Source organism: Argopecten irradians, chromosome 12 (assembly GCF_041381155.1).
Source record: "Argopecten irradians isolate NY chromosome 12, Ai_NY, whole genome shotgun sequence".
NCBI lineage: Eukaryota > Metazoa > Mollusca > Bivalvia > Pectinida > Pectinidae > Argopecten > Argopecten irradians.
The window spans coordinates 18,826,779-18,844,347 of NC_091145.1; the positions used below are offsets into that span (position 1 = coordinate 18,826,779).

General features: G+C 36.0%; 2 protein-coding genes across 2 annotated transcripts; one reads left to right on the forward strand and one right to left on the reverse strand.

Moving 5' to 3' along the window:
- Positions 1 to 935: 935 nt before the first annotated feature.
- LOC138336749 (uncharacterized) lies at positions 936 to 10,623 on the reverse strand. The gene is made up of 2 exons (XM_069286300.1): positions 10,077 to 10,623; positions 936 to 2,414 (listed from the first exon to the last, which is right to left on the reverse strand). Exons 1-2 carry the CDS (start codon positions 10,158 to 10,160, stop codon positions 1,464 to 1,466), a joined length of 1,035 nt encoding a protein of 344 aa, XP_069142401.1. The 5' UTR covers positions 10,161 to 10,623; the 3' UTR covers positions 936 to 1,463.
- A 1,486-nt stretch (positions 10,624 to 12,109) lies between these two features.
- LOC138336894 (uncharacterized) lies at positions 12,110 to 16,414 on the forward strand. The gene is made up of 3 exons (XM_069286510.1): positions 12,110 to 12,352; positions 12,746 to 12,947; positions 15,503 to 16,414. Exons 1-3 carry the CDS (start codon positions 12,228 to 12,230, stop codon positions 15,929 to 15,931), a joined length of 756 nt encoding a protein of 251 aa, XP_069142611.1. The 5' UTR covers positions 12,110 to 12,227; the 3' UTR covers positions 15,932 to 16,414.
- The last annotated feature ends 1,155 nt before the right edge of the window (positions 16,415 to 17,569 follow it).

Below are 17,569 nucleotides of genomic sequence, written 5' to 3' on the forward strand. Positions count from 1 at the left end.
GTAATTAATCAGTGTTATACATGCGGGTCCTTGTTAGCCATGTTACACAACAATAACTACTCAAGTTGCTTTTGAGAGATACCCATTAGTAAACATTTTGAGGCTTGCGAAATTTCGCAGGATTGGCTCATAATAAAAACATTTACAGTAATGAGATGAAATGATGACAATTCTTCACAGATCTTTAATTGTAGCAATATCACAAACCAATCTGCATAATACGAATAATCCTGTATAGATATATATCTTTATTTGGAACAATATTTTTCTAAGAAAATTTTAGGAACAGAAACCCATACCAAAGTTAAAAATGTAATTAATATAAGATGGTAGTGTGCTTTATTTTAAGCTATTGTGAATCAAATATGGTTATTTGACGTAAATTTTGATTTTACTAGAATTTCACTATTTTGATCATACACACCTCTTTCCAAAGTGTAACAAATGCACCTTTTCAAAATAGTCGACAAATTGGTCATTTCTTAAAATAAGTGTATAAACCATTCTACAAGCAATATAAGTCTCATTTATGACATATGACAACCTGCTAAGAATTTAGACAATTGGTTTTTAAAAATCACCAAAACACTTTGATTATTGTTGAAACGAGACTCAAAAGAGACTTCGACGAGACTAAAACCTCACCAGAACAGATCCTTAAGGAATTCTGCTTTATACTTGAACTATAAAAATCCACTTCAACAGCCAATCGTAAACGTTACAAAATTTTGCACCATTTTAAGTTTTGAAATAAATGATGTCAAAGTGTAAGCCAATGAAATCAAATGTGACATAACTATATCTAATCTCTTTGCGTTAATTTTATACAAACATAAATATATTTTTACTACAGTGAACTATGATATAAGTAGAACATAAGAATTTATAAAATGTCATCAGAATTTCTATTTTAATATTCTGAACCATAGATTATTTATAAAGTGCACTTTCAAAGTTGAAGTTTATGAATATTACTATTTAATGCACAAAAAGCATATCATGGAATATAAATAGATAAAAGAATAATTGATTGTGTCGATGCATTTCATAACATAAAATCATTTAAATGTATGATAATCAGATTGAATATATGATGCTATGTAACAATGTCAATGTCCACGTTCTCTGGAGGAACGTTGGTGGCACATATCGGATATCAACCTGTTCTCTACTACTTAACTTATGCATTAATTGCTTTGTCAATGTACAGTCAGTGCAGATTTTCTCATCTGCATGATTGCATGTGTATTATGCATTCTGTATATTTTCTATCACATGAAAGGGCGTATTAAGATGGACATATAGACATAGGGCATATTTCTTATAAACTGCTTTATTACATTCTCTCCCGTCCAAAAATTTTGAGAACTTCAATGTAAATTGCATGTAAGATGACATACAAAAATAAACTGTTCATTTTATTTTCTTGTGTAGGCATGCTATTAAAAATCGTATTTGTTATATCACGTGTATGTATGTTTGTAACACATTTTGTATATTTTCAGCCTGAGTTCATATAAGCCAAACAACATCAGTTGTATAAGCGGTACGACGATAAGAACTGCGCCTACTATGACGCCTGTTGCTAGGGCAGGGTTATTCCAGTCCAAAATAGCGTATAACACGTTATTCTCCTTATCGAACGTCCAATACACAATGGAGAATACTGCGTATGCGCACCCGTAAATCGCAGGGTACAGCACGTGCAGTAGTCGCACAGGTCTCGCGCTCACCGCGAGATCTAATAAGATCATGAAGCTGTTGACTGCGTGAAGATTGATGTCATTGACGAGGCCAGCCCTCACCTTAAGGAAAGGAAACACAGCAGAAAAATACAACAATGTCACAAATATTGAAAAGTGTTGCGCAAGCGCTGAAAGAAACCAAGAGAACTTCATCAAACACGACAAGTTGTCTTCTGTTTCATCAAACATCATTGGTGTTATTGTTGTCACAGATCGCGTTTCTGACTCCGAAACCGTGCGTCCATTTGATTGTTCTTTAAGAGACATATCTACTCTATCTATGTCTTTGACGGCCTGATATTTCGTCTCGGCGTTATCCGAGGCCTTCGTTTTTATATAGGAAGTAGTCTCGTCTTCCGTTTGGAATGCGTTCTCTTTAAATGAACTGTATGAAGAATTCTTGTTCCCACTGACACGGTATCGATGAGATGAAACACTGGTCGACAAATCATCTTCGTCTCTCTCTTGCATGCAATGATAAAATAATGCGACGATTGTGGCGACGAGATTGTGTGCGACGAGCACTAGATATGTCCATATGGTTAGGTAGGCAAATAAACTGTGTTTAGATTTTTCGTCTGATGGTACGATCACTGGTATGAATGCTCCGACCAAGTATCCAAGGATAACGAGTCGAAACAGGAGGAAGAACCAGGGAGGCCAGTGCCACTGCAAACAGAAAACAAAACAATCAAACATTCTGTATTTGTATATTACACAGTTATCTGCCATTGCGGGTAGGCATTGATTGTGACGTCACGTGTTTGCGAGCGTAACGTCATAATCTACTTTTCGGAGAAAACGACGTGAATTGCGCCCACGAAATAATGACGTCACAATCGATACCTATCCTCAAGGGAGGTAACTCTGTAATATGAAAAGAAGGATTAAGGTAATTCATGTCATTTATGTGGTTAATATTTTGTTATAATTACGTAAGACAGTCGGTGGGAAACCACAGAACAAGTATATCTTTTATCTTCCATCTGAGAGGAAACAGTACTAAACAGTTTGTCTGAGGCTGTAATACCAAAACTAAACGGTTTCCGGGTATGCTCTACCGATGGTTTACTAATTTGACTTTTACCAAGTAGCATTGATTTGGTTTGGTTGGATGTCATATTAACAGCCACGGTCATTTAAGGACGGTCTCCCACATATGAAATGTTTGCGGTGTTTGGATACACGTATGTTTTGGGGGGCTGCGGTATATATGTGTTGTGTCTTCTTGTAATTGTGGAACTCTTGTAATTTGATAGTGCTATCTCGCTGAAAGTTGCCGTCTTAATAAATGAATATCAGTTATATATTTCTGTATATTTCTCAAAATCATAAGTACCTATGCTAAAGCTCAATCCAACAAGAGAATCCTCCAAAATAGCACTGGGGAAAGCCGAAACGGTACAGTTCATAGATATAATGTAGTCTGTACTGTTTCAGTTAAAAAAATTTAACCGATCATAAGTTTGGAATTAATGGTTTTCTTATCACATCTGTATCGTTGACATCAATCAACATAGATAATTATGTATTCCTTAAACTTGTGGCTGGATTATGAGAACATCGGTCTTCTCCTTTGTCGGGATTTCATTATCACGTACAATAACCTATTCGCCTACCATTAGGTCCCACTAAACAAACACAAGCACGTTTGAAATATAAATGTAAAACATATTACCCTTTCATAGTCGTCATTTAGTAGTTATCGTAAGCTCGCCAGGAAGCCATACCTTCCTATTAGTTGAAGAAATTGTTTTTTGATGAAAGTTTATCTCGTTCTGTTATTTTGCTTTATTCGATCATTTGCTTTCTCTATAACAAATTTAATCAACAGCAAATGTTAATATGCCAGATTATTATTGACCACATCAATTACTGGTTAAAACATTCCTTGACTTTAAGTTCTTTAACTTCTGTAATGCTTTTCTATAGCGAATTTAAAGTTAATGACTGAAGGGAAGTTAAACAAGGTTTTAATGATTCATTTGACCTGCATGGCCTTGAATTAAACTTGTACATTGAAAACAAGGGTTGGAGCAATGTTAAAATGTCGAACGCATCAACTCAGCACAGTGACCCAGGAATTTGTGTGTTGGGTGTTAATATATCGGACGTCTTACGTATTCAAAGAAACAATATGGAACCTCAGTAACTCCCACTATTTCGGCCGTTAATATAGAGAAAGCATTCCACGATAATTCACACTGGTATGTTTATAGTTAGTTTTGTGTTATAATTTATACTGTACGATAACAACCTCACTGTTTCCCTTTGAGAATCCATATACCAATCATAATAAACCCATCATCGACCCTCCCATAGATAACACAGGTTTTCATTACTACAAGATGCTTTTACTTCAATCTTCTCGAAATGCACGTCCATTACACGCGCGGCCTTTGTTGGTATAACAAACAATAGTATAGAACATCTGTAGTACACGTTTTAACGTTCCGATGATCTACATATACTTTTTATGTTAATAACAAACCTTTTGTCGGAGTAATTTTAATGTGTGTTAGGATGAGGGATACGATCGGGCTGTAACTTAAACAGGAAGAAAGAGCTCACAGGAATCCGTTTTATCTTAAACATCGCGTTATTGAATTAGTAATACATGCATTCCATGATGGATTTAACAAATACGTATAAAACCTGCTAATGCAGTCAAGATCTGTTTTATCGCGACTATGGAGGTAGAATTTGGAGATGGAAGGTTCTGATACGGATTAAATTGTCTAAGTCATTATTTTATAATCCACTCCTGCATCGCTTTAAATTGTTTAATCTTTAACGCCCACAGAGTATGGTATAGCCATATAAGCTGTTGTGAGGTCGGAACGGTGCTATGGTATGCGACTGTCTCTACCTTTACGCCATTGCGCAACATGTTTTTGTCATAGTAAATAATTATATCTTTAGTTATGCTTAGTTGACTATGTTTAATACCAAGTTTATTTATGGACAGTCTATTCTGCACGCAGTACATTAGGTTTGCGTTGATAATTTATGGACATTTTAATTCTATTTTGTTGAAGCCAACTTCATAGACAACACATCGCACATTCAACCCGGTAACACTGTACTGAGAACACGCAAACCAGTCGTCCCACTCCTCTTATTGTGAACAATAAGTAAATAGTAATTACCATTCGCTTAGTCCTCATTACTCTGCAGTTCTTTTGTATTTTAAAAATGATCGAAAGTTTGAACTACTATTTGCATAGGAGTAAGAGTGTATCGACCAGATGGCAAACCATGCGCAAGTCATAACGAGAGTAGAAAATAACAATGAAAAGCTGAAAAGATAATATCTCAATTTTGTCGTCTTTTATAATCATGTCTTTGGGAATGGTGATACAATTTTAGCGCCAAATATCAAAGACAAACGTTCGTGGCCGGCTCTAAATGATATGATATATGACAATTAAATAACTCCGATTGATACATGTCTTCTGATGAATGTGGTAGTCATGGTAACCTGTCTCTTTTCATTGACGAATTTTGTTATGTTAGAACAAGGATAATAGAAATTATACTCTGTGCCATATTATTAGCTTTATCACAAACACAAGGATTTCTGTATATCTTGACTATTAAAATCTGGAGGAAGATTAGTTTAGCTAATAACCATGGAGTTATCTGATATTTATGTTAAGACTGGAAGATGTTTAATGTGAAATATCTATTATTGCCATTGCTTCCTGACATTATAATACAAAGAAAAATAATTTAGATATAAAGATAGCAGTGAAAACGACAGCTGTGAATTAATATTTCATTCATTGTAAACCAAATTATTTTGCGTGTGACTAAATTTCGTGGATTTTGAGGGGGATAACAAATGACGAAAAATTAAATCGTGATGGGGTGATAACAAATCGCGAAAAATTAAATCACGAAGAGGGCGATAACAAAACGCGGAAAAGGCGATAAAAAATCGTGAAAATTTAGATTTCGAAGAGGGCGATAACAAATCGCGGAATTTTAATTGACGAAGAGGGAGATAACAAATCGCAAAAATTTAAATCACGAAGAGGGCGATAACAAATCGTGAAAATTTAAATCACGAAAAGGGCGAGAACAAAGCGCAAAAATTTAAATCACGAAGAGGGCGATAACAAATCGTGAAATATAAATGGCGAAGAGGGAGATAACAAATCGTCAAATTAAATTGCTTTATATTCAGGGTAAAAAGCACAGCAAAAGTGTAGCGAAATGAAATATCCGTCAAAGCATCCTTAGTGTAAAAACGCGAAATTATGTCGCCACGAAATAAAGTTGTTTTACAGTAAACATGTAACATAGGACTGTAATACAGATGTCACAAGTCCTACATACATGACTTCACGCGGTTTTATATTTAGCAAAAAAATATCTGATACTCGGTGGCCTTTGTCTATTCAGCGGGCCACATAACATAACGGTTCTCGCCATAAAGACAAAAACAGGAAGAAATGTCATATCATATTTATATAGATGTGACTAATTGTCGTGTTAGCGGCTTTGTTCTTAATCCGCTCAGACTCTGCTAATCCACAAAGCATGTACCACACCGATAGTGCTCGTACTTACATTGTTGTATCTGCGATAAGTTTATAGGTTGCGGTGAGGAAGGCTTTTTTTTCACTGAATGGTTTTGCAGATCCAGATGTGTAAACGGTACAGCCGACTCGCGATATGGTGTGGGGAATGCTCTGGGGGTCGGTGTTGTTTACGTCGATGATGTTTCTGTTTGTCTCCCCTAATTTCACACATCAACACCACCGCCATCAACACCAATACATAATGGTGATACTTGGGTCTTATGGACTGCTGAGAGGGAGAAATGGTGTGAAGTTTGGGGATGTGGTTAAATTAATAGTTGGGGAGGGTAAGTGACAATAGTAAGAAAGAAGGGGCTAAAATTATATTTTTGTATTTGCAATAGATGGAGTGAAGTTAATGGATGTTGTTGAATTGATAGGGAAATTTGGTGAGGATAAAGGGCAATAGTGAGAAAAGGGAGTGAAAATTATATTCTGCATTGGCAATAGTGCGATGATAGTTAGGTCTTCTGATCTGACGCCGATGTTTGTGTACATTGCTAATGGTCGGAGAGGGGACAATGGATTGAAGGAATGTGGTTAAATACGGAAAGATGGAGAGGAAATAAATGGCAATATTAATAGAACGGAGCAAAAGTGTGTGTTGTAATATTTAGGAGAGGAGCAGGTGGACACTGTGGTTAAGTTATGGAAAAGGAAAATCGGGAGGTACAGGTAAATATCGAGTGAGAAAAGAAAAAAAAAGTACTCAGAGAGGTCAATATCAAATGTGGATGCAAAGAGAGTAAAGACGTTTACAGAAAGACATGCACGTTGAGAGAGCACTTCAGAGAACAGAAAATGATTGAAAGTAGAAGCATAATCAGAAAGGACAAGAGGAAAGGGAGAAATGAAGCAGCAGGATGGCAATTAGAAGGATACAAGGCGGTAGGTCGGAGAGAGGGGTGAGAGGACAGTGATTGGAAGACAATATATAGTGTTCTGTAGTTACATGGAATTCAAGTTAAAGGAATGGGTCTGTAACGGATTGAACACTTACATAGGGCGAAACATGACAAAGGTTTGGGGGTGGGTTTAGGGCAACGACACAACTAACAAAGTAAAGCCGAAACAAGCAATCCTGAACGGGAAAGCCGGTTGCATCAGAGACACGATAACATGCGGAGGTTATATGGAAACGAATTATAACATATCGATAAGACTGTAATTACGTAACGGGTATAGAAGTTGGGGTTATTCTGTATATGCATACATGTATCATAGAGTTATCTGCCCTCGGGGGCATCGATTGTGACGTGTTTACTAACGTCATGCTTTTCGGAGAAAACGACGTGAATCACGCTCACAAAAATAATGACGTCACAATTGATACCTACCCACAAGGGCGTTTGTAATATGCAAAGACGGAATTGTAGGTATTAAAGAAGAAAGCTAAATTGGGATAACCATGTTTGGAGTAGGATGAGGTCGACACGAAATAGGAAGGTGTGTTCCTCCATATTCGATCCTCAGAAATTATTCACTTCGTCTTCAGATGGAGTCCCAATTGAATTTAGCATATAGTTGATAGTTATAATTATCTTGTCAAATCTAAATCAAATCAACAGTTATCCGTTTGTTGCAACGTCCAACACTATGTTACTTCATATGAATATGAAAATAAGATTCAAGAAAACCAACTAATACAATTTTACAGAACTATATTTACACCATACATGTATATGTTCTGAAACTGTAGCACAGAAATAATCAAGGGAAATGTATAGCGGAAAAGGAATAAACGACGTCGGAGGTAGGATGAAAAGGGGTCAAGGGGTACATGAAGTCCGAGAGGGACTCACAGAGAAAACAAATACAAAATTAGCATGGGGGAAGGAAGGGACGCAAGGCGATAATTGGATAAGGGAGTAAAAGGGGTAGTAGGGTTAAAAGGGGTAGTTTTCGGGTCAACATCACAAGTAGCAGGCATAAGTCAAAGATTAATATGGAGGTACGGCACTTGTTAAGTTAGAAATGGGAGGGAAGATTGAGAAATAGTGGAAGAACGAAGATGTTTTGAAAACAGAGTGATATGCGGAACTTGTGAAGTTAGAAATGGGAGGGAAGATTGAGAAATAGTGGAAGAGCGAAGATGTATTGAAAACAGAGTGATATGCGGAACTTGTGAAGTTAGAAATGGGAGGGAAGATTGAGAAATAGTTGAAGAGCGAAGATGTATTGAAAACAGGGTGATATGCGGAACTTGTGAAGTTAGAAATGGGAGGGAAGATTGAGAAATAGTGGAAGAGCGAAGATGTATTGAAAACAGGGAAGATTGAGAAATAGTGGAAGAGCGAAGATGTATTGAAAACAGAGTGATATGCAGAACTTGTGAAGTTAGAAATGGGAGGGAAGATTGAGAAATAGTGGAAGAGCGAAGATGTATTGAAAACAGAGATGTTTACACCTGCTACTTGACAGAATCGCCATAAAAGCCTAACAACACCATAAAACCATGACTAATTGCAATTTCACACGCTGCTTACAATTTACATACGAACATGTGTGTTTAGTAGATAATACGTGTTATTTTCATTGCTCTGACACATGTATACTCAATAAATGTAACAAATTAGCAGGGATATGGTATGTTTACATACATTCTCTATAATTTTACACGCTAAAATACTACAGTAGAATACAATATATATTTACATAGATCGCAAAAAGTAGTGTAACTCTACGGGATTTTATATCTAAAATTGACACCCAGCCTATATTATTATGGCTTACGAGACACTAATAGCTAGTATACAATGTAATAGTGGATGTACGGTGTTGTTTTTTTTTAATATACATCAAAAGGGAAAAATCATGGATATGTTCGTGATTGTTCCGTAATATAACATAGTCTATCAAGTCATAGCTGTAGTACTGTAGCTCAAAAACTTCTAAACAATTTTCATTCGCGTGCGATTTACTTTCGCGATTTTCCAGATCCAAGTCAATCTGCGAAAGTTTGTCACCGCGAATCAACATCATTTATATTGATTGGAATTTCGATTCAATTTTTAAATCTGCGAAGTTTAATCTTCGCGAACTTGTTTTAAAATGAAAATCGCGAAATTTAGTACCCGCGAAAAAAAAATGGTTTACAGCAATGGTGTCGTCTGAAAGAATAGCATGACGGGTACGTATATTCGTTCTAATCAACCGCCCCAATAAACACTTACATTTTGTATATATTGGAGATATACTAGTATATTATCAGTGAGAGAAGGACCAGAATTGTCACGGTTTGTTTTACTTGCTATAAGTGCACTGAAGTATATATTTTGTTCAGCAGTGACATGAAAAATAATACAAATAAAATTGGAATCGTGACAAATAAAAAATAGGTAAATTCAAGCCAAAAGTTTCAAGCCAAAAATATGTTTCTGGTAGGCTACCTGGTAGTTACGTGATATAAAAATACATTTATAACGTACATGTATAACTAGTTCCCATGCACCTTGGTACATTACGCAATAGCCACGAAACTAATTAATGTGTATTGTTGCTTTGAACCTGGCCTAGTTGGCACCCACCATTCTATTTGTACCAATTAACAGGAAAAAAATATATATTGGGTCATGTTGTAAACGATGTATGTGACATCCTTGGTTTTTATTTATTTATTTATTTTGTTTCTATTTACTTAAATCATATTTATTATATAAATGTAATTAGTTTATCACGTAACCCTTAACAACGATAGGTAATGAATGTACTTATACTATCATATAGGTGTACTTTATATACTTACTTGGCAAGTGTAAAATGATTTCCGATTCCTGTGAGAAAATCCAAATTTTTTCCAAGCAAATTCACTTTTTAATACGTCACCCATGACTAAGAGATACTATTGTATTCAATCAAGCGACAGATAGATATGTAGATAAGGTGAATCCTAGGTAGGTATTTGCACATGCACGTGTTTTGCCTGGCCTTGCACGAGCAGACGACCGATCCTTGTGGAATGGACTACAGGGATTCCCAGGGTTAAGCCATGCACAAGGCAGTGTAAAACTGACTTATCGGCAGTAAATCTTTCTGTGCACTCTCGTAGAAATAACGATCTATCTCAAGGTACACACACATATATATATACACACACACACCAACAACCGGACTCGACTTTCCAGTTTTCGAAGAGTACTTATTATTTTTCTTTGTAATTAGTCAATTTAAAATTGGTCAAAGAACTTAACCATGTTATTATCTTTTGACTCTATTGGATATAAGTACAGCATATTTATCTCCGTGACGAATCTTAAACACTCGTGTATATTGTAGTACAAATATTTGCCGCTCCCAATGTCAATATACGGTACCGGTAATATACCTGGACGGAGTGTGAGCAATGATCCATGACTGACGTTATAATGCACAGGTGGGCATTGTCATGCTGTCAATAGGTATAACGGCTGTGTAACTCGCCTTCTTCAGTAAAAAAAGAAATAATTTACTCCGACATGCGATAATTCTCAAACGAAATTAAGAAAACAGAGCCAAAATGTGTTTTTAGCATTCCTAAAATGTTTGAACTTTCTTTCAACCATAGGAGCTAAGTTGAAAAAAACAAAAACAAAAAACACACGCAGCTTATATAATGATGTATTATGTACAAATATTTACGCTCCTGGAGGTATGCAGACTTTGTAGAAACATATAGACAATCAACTATGTGTGTAATTACTAAATTGCTTCATTATAGTAACACCAAAGGCGACTGTATCATGTGAAATATACATTATATAAATATAGATACATGTAATCGTTTTACTTATATATCTATAAACGGTATTGGTTTCTCAATATATAGCGTTGTTTTATGAGATCAATGTTCGATTCCGAATACTTTAATTGTCATTAATTGTCAAAAGCGAAATTTGAGGACAGATCAAAGAAAGTTATGTGAACTAACGTTAGAGTTGGAAGAAATAATAAAATACATCTAAAACATCTTTGTGTTTATTGAATTCAAACATTATCTGATGTACACTATGTACACTAGCGAAACAAGTTATCTTCTATTTCCCAAGTTTTCACATTACAGATATGCGTACAATTACATGTACTCTTTAGTCCTCCCTAACGTACATCCATTCACATGAGTACGCATTGAATTAATCATTATCATATTTATGCTTCTTGTTTAATACGGATGGAAACCAGGGTACATGTATACGTGACGAAAACACAAGTACTCTGCAGGCAGGTGAACCCGAAATGTCCGAAAGAGGAGTCGAACCCTGGTCGTCTTTGCAAAAGGTACGTGTAACTGTGTTAACATTTTAAACGTACACATGTTATGCAACTTATCATAGAATCCAAAGAAATCAGACGAATTCGAAATTTTATTTTTTTTCCATGCAATCCTATACTTCAAGGGACATAACTCCAACAAGAAACATGGACTCTAATATCGTACATAGTTTAACATTAATTAAGCTACGCTACACTATCAACCACGGGTCTTCGACGATTATTAAAAGGTATTAAAATTAACAATATTTTTATTGATTTGTTTTAATTTGTTTTCTATGCTTTATTTTTGTGCTTTTTGTTTTGTTAAAAGTAATTTTCTTTTAGACTTACTTTTTATATTGAGCTCATGAAAACGGTTTTATTTAGTAGATATAGTTTATATCCATAAGGAATACATCATCTACACTAAAATTAAAGTTTAAAAACATTTTCCAGTATTAAATTAATATTACGTGTCACCTGAAATAAAGGTATAAGATAACCTCCCCTTCCCTAACATTGTGACGTCATGAAGATTATGACGTTTTCGGTTGCTAGGAATAACAAGACACTTTTCCGTTTTTATGTTCGAGGGTTCAGTCGCGATTTTTTTTCGGTTCTAGAATATTTCGATTTTTAAATTGTTTATTTGTTTTACGTATTCGGGATGGACTTGGTCAATCTGGATAATCAGATTGGGGGTCAGTTACTTCAACAATTGAAATGCTGCATCTGTATGGAGATCTACAACGACCCAACATCACTCCCGTGTGGTCACACATTTTGTTACAAGTAAGTCGATTTTTTATGTAACTTCGGTAAGAAAACGCTGCAATATTTCAGAGATTTATGTAAATTCACAAAGAAAATAGTCTATTGTATAATTTCTCAAACAAGGGAGAAATTATCTCTAGTTTAAACAGTATAAATGTCTCTTCTTTTGTATCTTAGCCATCCTCAGGTACATGGAAATAAAAACGACTATGTAGATGTACTTCTTGATTTACATGAAAATGGTCAAGAGGACGAAAATTTGTAGAAATAGGGACATGCATTGCTTTAATTTTGTCATGCCAAGTAATGTTTATTCTTGAATTGATAAAGTACTTGATAAATGACAGTGTACTAAAATAAAATTGCATGTACATATACAATGTACCTTACGATCACCCTTCACCTTTACAGTTGCCTCTTAGATTTGGCCAAACACAAGAAGCGAAATTTCCATCACGAATTCGGACTGATGGGGATAACAATACCGTGTCCGAACTGTCGCTGTGCTATACCATACACGAATCTAATGACCAAGACCAACGGGGTCGTCTCAAACTTCGCCCTCATGTCCATCATCGAATCTTATCAACAAATGGAACAGCCTCGCGCTCAGGTCAGTATGACAAAATAGTCAAGCGTGTTCATTAAACAAGACAACATGTATATCATGTTAGTGTAATGCAATAGTACATGAAAAGGACAAGAAAGTTGTTCTACCAAGATTGCATAAAGTTGGTCTGTATCGCATGTAGAAAGGAAGTTGGTCTGTAGCACATGTAGATATGAAGTTGGTCAGTAGTACATCTAGACAGGAGACAGGAAGTTGGTCTGTAGTACATCTAGACAGGAGGCAGGAAGTTGGTCTGTAGTACATCTAGACAGGAGACAGGAAGTTGGTCTGTAGTACATCTAAACAGGAAGTTGGTCTGTAGTACATCTAAACAGAAAATTGGTCTGTAGTACATCTAAACAGGAAGTTGGTCTGTAGTACATCTAGGAAATTGGTTTGAAGTACATCTAGACATGAGACAGGAAGTGGGTCTGTAGTACATCTAGGAAATTGGTTTGAAGTACATCTAGACATGAGACAGGAAGTGGGTCTGTAGTACATCTAGGAAATTGGTTTGAAGTACATCTAGACATGAGACAGGAAGTGGGTCTGTAGTACATCTAGGAAATTGGTTTGAAGTACATCTAGACATGAGACAGGAAGTAGGTCTGTAGTACATCTAGTAAATTGGTTTGAAGTACATCTAGACATGAGACAGGAAGTGGGTCTGTAGTACATCTAAACAGGAAGTTGGTCTGTAGTACATCTAAACAGGAAGTTGGTCTGTAGCACACGTAGATATGAAGTTGGTCTGTAGTACATCTAGACAGGAGACAGGAAGTGGGTCTGTAGTACATCTAGGAAATTGGTTTGTAGTACATCTAGACATGAGACAGGAAGTGGGTGTGTAGTACATCTAAACAGGAAGTTGGTCTGTAGCACATATAAACAGGAAATTGGTCTTTAGTACATCTAAACAGGAAGTTGGTCTGTAGTACATCTAAACAAGAAGTTGGTCTGTAGTACATCTAGGAAATGGGTCTGCTATACATCTAGACAGGAGACAGGAAGCGGGTCTGTTGTACATCTAAACAGAAAGTTGGTCTGTAGCACATCTAGGAAATTGGTCTGCAGCACATCTAGGAAATCGGTCTGTAGCACATCTAAACATGAGACAGGAAGTTGATCTGTAGTACATCTAAACAGGAAGTTGGTCTGTAGTACATCTAGGAAACGGGTCTGCAGTACATCTAGACAGGAGACATGAAGTGGGTCTGTAGTACATCTAAACAGGAAGTTGGTTTGTAGTACATCTAGGAAATGGGTCTGTAGTTCATCTAGACAGGAGATAGGAAGTGGGTCTGTAGTACATATAAACAGGAAGTTGGTCTGTAGTACATCTAGACAGGAAGTTGGTCTGAAGTACATCTAGACAGGAGACAGGAAGATGGCAATAGCACATCTAAACAGGAATTTGGTCTGTAGCACATCTAGACAGGAGACAGGAATTGGGTCTGTAGTACATCTAAACAGAAAGTTGGTCTGAAGTTTATCTAGACAGGAGACAGGAAGTTGGTCTGTAACACATCTACGCAGGAAGTGGTCTGTAGCATATCTAGACAGTAAGTTGGTCTGTAGCACACCTAGGCAGGAAGTTTGTCTGTAGCATATCTAGACAGGAAATTGGACTGTATCGCATGTAGAGAGGAAGTTTTTCTTTAGCACATCTAAACAGGAAGCTGGTCTGTAGCACACTTAGACAGGAAGTTGACTTGTAGCACATCTAAACAGGAAGTTGGTTTGTAGTACATCTAGACAGGAAGCAGGAAGTTGGTCTGTAGCACATCTAGACAGGAAGTTGGTTTGTAGTACATCTAGACAGGAAGCAGGAAGTTTGTCTGTACACATCTAGACAGGAAGTTTGTCTGTACACATCTAGACAGGAAGTTGGTTTATAGCACATCTAGACAGGAAGTCGGTTTTATAGCACATCTAGACAGGAAGTCGATTTATAGCACATCTAGACAGGAAGCAGGAAGTTGGTCTATAGCAAATCTAGACAGGAAGTTGGTCTGAAGTACACTTTACAGTAAGTTTGTCTGAACAAATCTAGACAGGAAGTTTGTATGTACACATCTAGACAGGAAGTTGGTTTATAGCACATCTAGACAGGAGGCAGGAAGTTGGTCTGTAGTACACCTAGATAGGAAGTTTGTCTGTACACACCTAGACAGGAAGTTGGTCCGTACACACATAGACAGGAAGTTGGTCTGTACACACCTAGTCAGGAAGTTAATCTTGTAGACAGGAAGTTGGTCTGTATCGCATGGAGATAGGAAGTTGTATGTTTCACTGGCTTAGACAGGAAGTTGATCAGTAGCACATCACAAATAAGAAGTTTGTCTGTATAACATAAAGACATGGAACTGGTCTGTTGGAATAAACAGGAGCTGAGGTTTTAAACTTTCTCGGCAAAGCAGAATGATACTAACACGTGTATTTTCTAGTGTTGCGGAAAAGATAGGAAACAAATTAACTGATCTTTTCTTCTAATTGCAAATAAAATAGTAATTGAACTTGTTTTAAGCACAGTTTAAAAAGACATATTTTTCATACAGGTGGACGCTTCTACAAATACAGATACCTTCGCGTTGACCGGCCAACGAATTGACGAGATCAGTTCCGAGTTAGATTCCTTAATGTTAGCTACAAAAGCGAAAACGTCGATTCTTCAAGGATGTATGAACGAAATAAATACCATAAGGCAGGAAAACCAGAACTACATAAAAAATCAAATGTCCTTACACCCACAAAATACCGCTTGCCAGACAAACGAGTTATATAACGAACTAAGATCAGTTTCCGGAAGTAGCAGAGAACATGTAGCGCCACCTCCCGGATTTTCTGTACCGCCTTTTTACCACAACGATCCCGGTGCCATCGATCCAGCGATTCTTTCGATCGGAAGCAACATGAATTTTTACCCGCCGCCATTTCAGATGATCCCTTTCAACAGCGGACCTTGGCAGATGAACCCAGAGTGCTAGGCGAGACACAACTGAACCTTGATGAAGGACTTTGGGAGGGTGACGGGGAGGGGAAGGAACATTTTGCCCAAACAGTTATTTTGCCTTCCCTCATATATTTACATGTATATAAAATACGTTGTTTTAGGTGAATACTAACGAAATAAACAATGATAGTTAGGCCTATATAAAGTTCTATTTTTGAATGTTGGTTGTTTTCGATTTGGAATATATGAGGAAAGGGAAAATATTGTTTGGGCGACGATGGCAGTTTTAATAGGACTTTGGGATGGGCAGATATACGCTGGATATAATTATCATAATTTGAAGAAAATATCTTAGCTTTTTTTTAACAGAAGAAATTATTTATTCTTCATCTTTTTATATAAATTATTTTATTATCATACGCGAATATCGGCATTTTACACCGCGTGTATGTTGTATTTAACCTTCATCGAAGAGACTGGCACTTTTGATTTTACAATAAAGATAACATTTATTTATGGTCTGTGTTTATCTCATTTATGGCTCCTAATTTGTCCAAACGCAATAAAATATTTTTACTCAACTGCATTAAAATACACAGGGACATGGCATGAATAACAATATATAAACTGTTTGTTGAAAATTTTTGTCATATCCCTGTGTTAAAATACAGCCAATCATAGACAATGTAGGAAAGGGTACGTAGACAACAGACATATGCACGAAAGAGAGTGTGGGATTAAACCACGGGGATTTGAGGATTAGTTTCATTTTATGGAACTAGCAGTGTCCATTAACCATATATATTTAAATGTATTTAATAGTAAAAGCACGGTTATAACGAATGTCATAGGACATATAAAATTATTTCGTTATAAGTTTGTTATATTTAGATTACAATCGTTTTATGGGAACATCAAAAGGGAATCAAAATTACTATGCTATGACCATGAATTAAGGAATGATTTTTAATATTTGTTGTTTACTGGTGTTTAAAGTCCCATTATGCTTTCACCAAACTTTGCTAAAATATACATTAACATCCCTTATGAAAGGTTCTTCATTTGGTTTCTTTACAATGAAGATAATTACGCAATAATCAATTAGTAAAGAATTCTTAAAATAGAACGGGTTGATTTGCATAGTTAAAAATACCTCGTGTATACGTATGTGTTCGATACCCGGATATAGTAAACAAAACAAGCATGACCGAGACAGAGGGCAGTTTTGAGGAAACGGTGAGCAATACAATGTTCTATAATTGTTTAGTATATGATACATATTAGATTCCACAGATTATAAATGTGTCCTGTCAAATGTTACATATATTTTATATAAAGCTTAATACAAAAAAGTATTTATCGAAAAATAGTGGATGTAAATAGTGAAATGCATACATGGGGCACCATATGGGGTATTTTATCGTACAAATATAAACACGTGACCGTGTCATTTTTGGTGATGATCGGTTGATTTTCTTTCCTCTCGTGTAATAATTTGAGATAAATACAGTATTAATCCAAAATTATATATAGATAAATAAATACCATGATGCTACTAATCTATTCATAATTTGAGAGTAAGGAGAGCACAGTATATCTAAATACTTAGAACATAGGTAAAGAGGTGGACTAATAGCTTACTATATACATTATTATAACTGCTTTCTATTTA

Excerpts from the sequence above, each read along its gene's own strand:
- LOC138336749 (XM_069286300.1), bottom strand. The coding sequence starts at position 10,160 with ATGGGTGACGTATTAAAAAGTGAATTTGCTTGGAAAAAATTTGGATTT. Across the intron at positions 2,415-10,076 it reads AATCATTTTACACTTGCCAA|TGGCACTGGCCTCCCTGGTT; the intron begins GTAAGTATATAA and ends TTCTGTTTGCAG.
- LOC138336894 (XM_069286510.1), top strand. The coding sequence starts at position 12,228 with ATGGACTTGGTCAATCTGGATAATCAGATTGGGGGTCAGTTACTTCAA. Across the intron at positions 12,353-12,745 it reads GGTCACACATTTTGTTACAA|TTGCCTCTTAGATTTGGCCA; the intron begins GTAAGTCGATTT and ends TCACCTTTACAG. Across the intron at positions 12,948-15,502 it reads TGGAACAGCCTCGCGCTCAG|GTGGACGCTTCTACAAATAC; the intron begins GTCAGTATGACA and ends TTTTTCATACAG.